The sequence below is a fragment of the Pristis pectinata genome, chromosome 3 (genome assembly GCF_009764475.1).
Source record: "Pristis pectinata isolate sPriPec2 chromosome 3, sPriPec2.1.pri, whole genome shotgun sequence".
NCBI classification, from domain to species: domain Eukaryota; kingdom Metazoa; phylum Chordata; class Chondrichthyes; order Rhinopristiformes; family Pristidae; genus Pristis; species Pristis pectinata.
Window position 1 is genome coordinate 12345677 of NC_067407.1, and position 7926 is coordinate 12353602.

The 7926-nt window shown below is 38.4% G+C and overlaps 1 protein-coding gene across 2 annotated transcripts in view; it reads left to right on the forward strand.

Moving 5' to 3' along the window:
- The window catches only part of pkn2a (protein kinase N2a), a 119921-nt gene extending 113966 nt beyond the window's left edge, over nucleotides 1–5955 (forward strand). Inside the window, exons 19-22 of one of the 2 annotated variants that reach the window (XM_052012374.1) lie at nucleotides 350–492; nucleotides 587–694; nucleotides 2031–2111; nucleotides 3750–5955. In XM_052012374.1, coding sequence (XP_051868334.1) covers nucleotides 350–492; nucleotides 587–694; nucleotides 2031–2111; nucleotides 3750–3953 — 536 coding nt within the window. In that variant the 3' untranslated portion in view covers nucleotides 3954–5955. The remainder of the gene's footprint in view (nucleotides 1–349; nucleotides 493–586; nucleotides 695–2030; nucleotides 2112–3749) is intronic. The other variant, XM_052012372.1, reaches the window with a different exon arrangement.
- Nucleotides 5956–7926: the final 1971 nt, after the last annotated feature.

The window sequence follows — 7926 nt, forward strand, 5'->3', positions numbered from 1 at the left end:
GTTCTTGATATTCACTGGAAAGATTCTAATAACTTAAAATGTTAATAGAGTATGATCATGAAATGTCTCTGCATGTTATCACAGAAACTGCTGTTGATCTATAGGAAAACGCCTTATGTAATTAGTTTGTTTAGTTGGCCTGTCCTTGTTATGAAGGTCATGATTTACATAAGTTGTATCACCTCAAAATTCATGCAACAATATTTTTATAATTAAAATCATCTACATTGTGTGACTCAAATTATTGTGTACCATTGCTGAAGATCATTTTAATTATATAACTGCATGCTGCACAAAAAATGTTTAAATGCAAATGATTAATTGGCTCATTTGTTGTTATTAATTTCAGGTATGGGTTTTGGAGATCGAACAAGCACATTTTGTGGCACTCCTGAATTTCTCGCTCCAGAAGTGCTGACAGAGACTTCATACACACGGGCAGTGGATTGGTGGGGACTGGGTGTTCTTATCTATGAGATGTTGGTTGGTGAGGTAAGGAGGAGTGATTGGGATGACTGTTGTTTAAACCCTACCATACATTTAACAATGCAAGTGATTACTCTCTTTATTTCCTGTTCCTGTTTAGTCACCTTTCCCTGGTGATGATGAAGAAGAAGTTTTCGACAGTATTGTGAATGATGAAGTGCGATATCCAAGATTCCTGTCTACTGATTCCATCTCCATCATGAGGAGGGTATGTCTCAGTAATTGAGAAGAAAATGCACAACTACCAGTTTATTGACAAAATTGCATTTAAAAAAAATACAGAAAAGTTGTACCATTTAGATGGATCAATTATCCTTCTATTTCTTTTTGGCAAAGCTTTTCAGAGCTGTATGCTGACATTATTTGGTTCCCTGCTTCCTAGATTTTTAAACTCATTGAAGTTGTTGTCATCAAATTGAATGATGGGATGTAAAAGTTATGCAGATACATTTCAAAATAGGTAGCAGTGCTTGAAGATGGAAGTTCAGTTTTTTATTCATTATTTAGCACCAGCATTCTTTCATGTTTGTTTTACTCAGTTCGTCAGTTATGTGCATTTTTACAACTTCTGTCATTGCCTTTGATTTTCTATAGAATTGTATTTCTCTTACTTTGCCACGATATAGCCAATAAATAATTTATGTTTAGAACAGCAATGCTCCTCTTAAATTTCTACCATGTCCAGTATTTCCTGTATTTAAATGTGTTAAAAAGTAATTATTTGTCAATCACACATTTTCAGTAGAAGTCCAGCCTGAAAAATGGTGTTTAATGTCCTTTTCTGTAGCAAGAGCCATTTGACATGTTCTCAAGTACATGGATTCTGATTTGTCAAAGCATTATAAACATACACAATGCCAGGGATGCTTCCCTCCCATTGAAAAATACCTGGAACAAGAGCTCCTTCTCCAGTGTTTTGAAGTCCTTTCGTGGTCTACTGCTAAATATACCTTGTGTACTTCTGTTATGAGTTAACATTGAGACCTACCATGGACTGTGAACCAATTGAAATGGTTCAAGAGGGACCAGAAATTATTTACTCAGTAAATTTTATGATCCCCAAGTTCCTTTTGAAGTCCCAGATTTAAAAAAATTCTTTGTAAGTGGTGGAGGTTGCTGGAAAACAGGATTGATATATCATCTCATTACAAACAATTATACTGATAAGTTGTCTAATTTGAATGAGGTGGAGAACTGGGGTGTAAAAAAAAAAATCCTGATCCTGAAATGAGACCCAACAAACGTTTGGCAGGATTCATGAAATATCTGTTGAAATACGTAAATTCTTTACTGATTTTTTTTTTTAACTTTTGTAAGCCATTCCACATACCAGAAGATATAATGCACTCTTCCTGTACATGTAACCTTATTGTGGCTGAGGAACTATGTACTTTTCAAAATCTATTTCCATTCAGAAAAAAGGTTATTTTCAAATACCAATTAGTTATCATTTGTTTATAATTTGGTTGAACAGTATTTCTACATATGCATTTTTTCAGCAAAGAGTTTATTTAAACACTAATTAGCATTAATGTTGTTATTAGCTTCTTAGAAGGAACCCAGAGCGGCGTCTGGGAGCAAGCGAAAGAGATGCAGAAGACGTAAAGAAACAAACATTCTTCAGAGTAAGGATTTTGTCTTGTTGTTTTTCAGATTCTGTAAACTTGGAGGAAAAAGTGGCACATACAGAGGTAGTAGCTGGCAAGAGTAGTTTCATGTGGCTCTAAGTGCTTCTAAAAAGACCAACTATGTGATTGTTCATTAAGGTGAATCAGGGGGAAAAAAACTCTCAGTTAGATTAGAACTGGCCAAGCACTCAGAATATTAAACAAAGGTTGTGGGACCAAGCCACTCACTCAGATCAGAATACAAGTCATGTTAACACACCACTGTATGCCTTAATAGACTCGGGTGAACAGTTGAGTGAAGGTCCCAAAGACAAATTAGAAGGTTTAAGGTGCTGGGGAGTAGGTATAGAGGAGATGTCAGGGGTAAGTTTTTTTTTACTCAGAGAGTGGTGAGTGTGTGGAATGGGCTGCCAGCAACGGTGGTGGAGGTGGATACGATAGGGTCTTTTAAGAGACTTTTGGATAGGTACATGGAGCTGAGAAAAATAGAGGGCTATGGGTAAGTCTAGTAATTTCTAAAGTGGGGACATGTTCAGCACAGCTTTGTGGGCCGAAGGGCCTGAATTGTGCAGTAGGTTTTCTATGTTTCTAAGGGGTGAAATATAGGCAGATTACGTTGCCAGGCTTTGGATCAGTATGAAAAGCTGTGTTAATGCTAGAATTTTATTGTCACTGCACTACAGTTACAAATCTGAGCTGATACTGTAGTTGCATTGTGATTCCTGAATTAGATGCCATTCTTCCTTCCCACAGTTTTCCTGGGTCTGATATTTGCTTGACATTATACAAAGTTTAATCCCAGTTTTGCTATTTTGAAAAATGCTTCAAGAAGCTGGGGAAGATTTTGAAATTTCTCGGGTATGCAGATATCCCTGTAGGTGTTCTCCAAGTACCATCACGGCTGCCTAGGGTGTTTTATATAAAAGTGCTTGTGAAACATTCACTTCCAGGGTGAATTTCTGCTGTGGCTAGGAAATATAAGTTAGAACCCAGCTAGGTTGCTCTACCTGTCAATATTGATAACGTATTAAGGAAGGAACATGACCTAAACATTTAAAGCAATGGGAGATTATAGTCATATAGGACTATCTATGTACAAGGTATAGGAATGGTCATGGGTCCAGTGACAGCTTGACATGGCTGATTAGATCTTTGGTCAATTTTCTGCCCAATCACTTTAACTCTTGACTACCTTTCTGTCCAAAGATCTGCCTCAGCCTTCATATACTCAGTGATCCAAAACTAGCTGCAAAATGCTAGCAGTTCTGTGGTGAGCCAACAGTGTAATTACCTTACAGGTATTGGCTAGTGCATACAAATGCAGGTCCCTTGCTACTTGAGGGTTCCTCCAGTGGTTTTAAGGCTGTACTTCTTGGGGTCGAGTTGGGAAGCACTGATACTGAATGGGAGGATATGATAAATCAAAGAACCTTACCAGTAAACTGAACCATTGCAAGTTCTAGTCAGTATTATGTGCATTTGATCAAGACAAAAGGCTTGGGAATTGCATCCATTCTATAATTCACCTGAAAGGAGAGCAACCGTTCTTTCACATTGCTATATCCCTTACCAATTGCGCTGCGATGGACATGTTTATTAAACATTCTTATTTATATTTTTCATTTCTTCTTACAGGCTGTTGATTGGAACGCTTTGTTAGCAAAGAAAGTAAAACCCCCATTCCAGCCCATAATCCAAGACCGAGAAGACGTTAGCAACTTCGATGAAGAATTTACCTCAGAGGCACCAGTTCTTACACCACCCCGGGAACCAAGGATTCTGGTAGAGGAAGAGCAGGGAATGTTCAAGGAATTTGATTACATAGCAGATTGGTGTTAAATGCAACAAGCAAACTTCCATGGAGTAGAAACTGTGAATTCATAGCTGACTGTAGCTCACAGAAAAGCCCTGTTTGAGACAAATAATGGATGTTTCCAGTCTTTTACTGCAGTCTGTGCCATCTGTAGTCCTCCAATTTCATGCAACTGAAGCTCTTTAAAAGAACAGTGGCAACTTCAAATATTTTGCCTCTACGACCATCAGGAAAGATTTCTTTGGCTGAATGTCATCTTGTCGTGCTCAGTGTGGCTGATGCCAGAAAATTCCAATATAGTCTTGCACTGTTCTTTGTAACTGTACTGCAGAAACTCTCTTCTTACTATGATTTGCTCACTTTATAAATGGTAGTTGCCTTAAATAGGAGAGGGTGTTGTAAAAAAAATCATTCCTTGGGCTAGATTGAAAACTACTTTCTCTGCCTCATTACCACTGCAGTTTGAGGTGCTATCAGCTGATGACACTACAGAATGATCTCACCTGGCCTAAGGCAGCTTCTGTCTTGACTGCTGATAAAATTGCTGTGTTTTGACCAAACCATGTGCATTTTAAACAAACTGATTACCTGGCACAATATTTGGTCCCAGATTATGGAAAATCTAATTTGATGCCTTACCTTAATATTGTAAATTTTAATTGTATTTATTATGTAGAATTGCAATATGCCTTAACTTTGTGAAACAGCACTAAGTGCTTCCAGAGAGATTTTTTGCAGGTACTGAGAGCCTACCAAAGCCACTTGCCAAACAGCAACACCACCTCCCTGCTCCTGGATCTGTATGTAACATGGTGGGCACCGGCCTATTAGTTCCATGAAGAGAAAGTTTGTTTTATTTTTTAATGTTTGTTTGTAAGTCTTACTCCTTAAGTGTGAAGAACTAGCCATCAATGAGATCCTGCTCTTTCACACTTACCTTTCCATAACCCAGATTATTACTTGTGATTTACCATGATCAAAGAACGCAAAATTTTTATAGTTTGTGTAACATTTAGCCAGTGGATCATTTCATGTTATCTGCTGTACGTGACAACAGTACTCTCAGCTTCTAAGTTCTTACGGAAATGTATACATGCTGTCAGTGTACGTTTGATATTGTATTTTAGTTTATGTTCACACAGATTTTATAGTGTTCACATTTAGTACATAGTGGCCATGTAAACACACATGTTCTGAATAATAGCTGGTCAGTATGACTTCTAAGTGTTGGACCATTATAAAGCATAGATAATGCGATGACTCAACAAGGCTCTACATACTATTGATAGCAGTTTGATTATTTTAAGGAAAAGCTTTCCTGCTAACAGCAGAATCCATATCAAAAACTGCACAAGTTACAGCCACACAACTTAAACATAAGCTACTGTTTTCCATTCTTCACTTTATCCTGTCCTTTCTGTCACAAGAAAGTGACACTAGCAATAAACACTGCAATATTTCGAACAGCAAATGTACATTTTTAGAAAGAACAGTACATGTAAATAAGCAAGATTAATTAATGAAAGTTTTAAATAGTTTTTTTAAGTAAACGGCTAGCGAAGGTCTGTTTCCAAAGTGTATAGAGAGAAGAAACTTTTTTAAAAAAAGAGAAAATTAAATCATTAATGATGTAGAGGGCAGGGGAAAAGTACAGAGATGAGCTCAAAAGCACTAATTTTATCTCTGTCATTTTTTAAACAAATGTTTTAGTCTGATTTCAAATTATTGAGAATATTTTACATGATATATTCATTATAAAGTGGCTGCTTAAGCACTTTGTAATAATAAAAAAAATGTTTTGGAATGGTACACTACTATGCATTAACATTGCCATGTGCCCAACAGAGTCTTTAGTTGAGAAACACTGAAAAGGGTTTTGCAGTCATTACATATAAATGCACAAAATTAAAACATTTTAAGTAGGGTATGTTTGTTTTCTTGTCCTCTTTTATGTGTACCTGCAATACAGTTCTTAATTTTTTACTTGAGCTGCTTTTTTTTTATTATTCCTCCTTCCGGTGTCCACATTTCCTGTCTAGCTCTGATCTGACAAATGGCAATTGTATGAATCATTTTTAAATTTGCTTTTGGCAATAACTATTGTGTCATTTGTAAATCCACATAGTTGGAGGTAAATATAGAATTTTTCCTCCCCCCCCGCCCCCCCGCAATCTCCTTCCACTGCTCCTGCAAGAATGCTGTAATATGGAACTAGATCTTGGCACCATTCTACATTAATGACCTTAAACCACAAGCGTCAGTGGCCTCTGATCTGTTGCTTTCTCATTTTGACATCTAAACAGACTTCCAGCAGGTGCAACTGCATTGAATTAAGGTAGAGGTCCCATGTGCCTACAGTCCTTGACTTTCCATAGGTTACTTCTTGGGAAATGTGTTTGAAAAAGCACTTGCAGCATGGAAACGGGCCATTTAGACCTGTATTGGTGTCTATGCATCTCCCAAATCTCTCCATTTCTTTTAACCTGATATGCGTGTGTTTTATTTCTCTCCACTTACCTGGCTTTCCAGCATGTAAAAGCAGGTTTCACGTTCTACTTGCATTCTGGGCATCTTTCTCCAGCATTGACTTCATTGATGGCTTCTGCTGTACTTATGGCCACTAATTTTGAATTCTCTTACAAGGAATTCTCTTCTGTCAACTCTGTCGACACCCTTCGTAATTTTTGAAACTCTTAAATAGTCCCTCCAGCTTGTGGTGGAGATGAGGATGGAGTTGGAGGAACACCCTTGTCTCACTGTGAAGCTGAGAGCGTGCACAGAAGTTGGTATGCTTTCCAGCTTCAGTTTGTGCAATGCAGACCTGTAGTGATCAACCATAAAGTCCTGCTTGTCCTTCCTTGCTCCTCCTCGCCTCTCTTCCCTCACATCACCTTTGCCTTACCGAATCATTCCATCTAACGATCCCTGCCTGTCCAGTCCTAGGGTTGTCCACCTTTGCTTAAAAGAAAGGACCATAACTTTGATAGTAACAACCATGCAATGGAACTATAGTCATTCATCAGCAAAGGCATATTTCCTTCCATAGATGCTGCCTGACCTGCTGAAACCTCCTCTCACCTGGACTCACCTATCACCTGCCAGCTTGTGCTTCTCCCCTGACCTTATTCTGGCTTCTGCCCCTCTTCCTTTTCAGTCTTGATGAAAGGTCTCGACCCAAAATGTCGACTGTTTATTTCCCTCCATAGATGCTATCTGACCTGCTGAGTTCCTCCGGCATTTTGTGTGTGTTTCACCTGTTCTCATTATCCTGAAGTGTAAAAATACTCTTTAGCTTTATCAACATTGATCTTAACTCTTAACTGATCATCAAGAAGTTATACTTCACTCCCATACAAATTACCTTATTGTCCAAGTTGTTCATGGAATCTGAACTGGGCCAAGCAAACCTATGGCATCCTATTTGACCATCTGAGCTGGAACCCCACATCCTTTCCACCACTTACTAGTTTGTTAACACTGGTATATCTGCCCGTGTCTCAGCACTTGTTGCTGAACTCTCCTATACATGTTATCTCAATTTTTGCTCCAGTAACTGGCTGTCAGCCTCAACCCAACTGTCCATCTCCTCTGAAACCGTTCCCTTGTTCTAACTTGTTCATTTCTCCTCTTAGGCCTCTACTGGCTCATAATCTCCTAATATATTAGATTTAAGGTTTTCACATGCTCTCCACTGTGTGTTTTAACATCTAGCCTTATATTTTTTCTTCCTTCCAAAATTATTCAGTCACTCTGCAAATCTGTATATCCTTCCTTTCACCTGTGCAGTTGTTAGCAAGCACCAGTTACTAGTGTGGGAATACCCTGGTGCAGTAAATGATCCAAAGCATTCTTGGTGACCCTTTGAGATCCCTGCATGGACTTTCATCTCTTGCCCTATCCCTCTTTCATCCCTACAACCAGTTCCAGCCCCAAAGGTTGTTTGCATTTGCCTGATTTTGGCCTCTGGTGCTGTCCTAACTACAAGTACTCCACCATCAG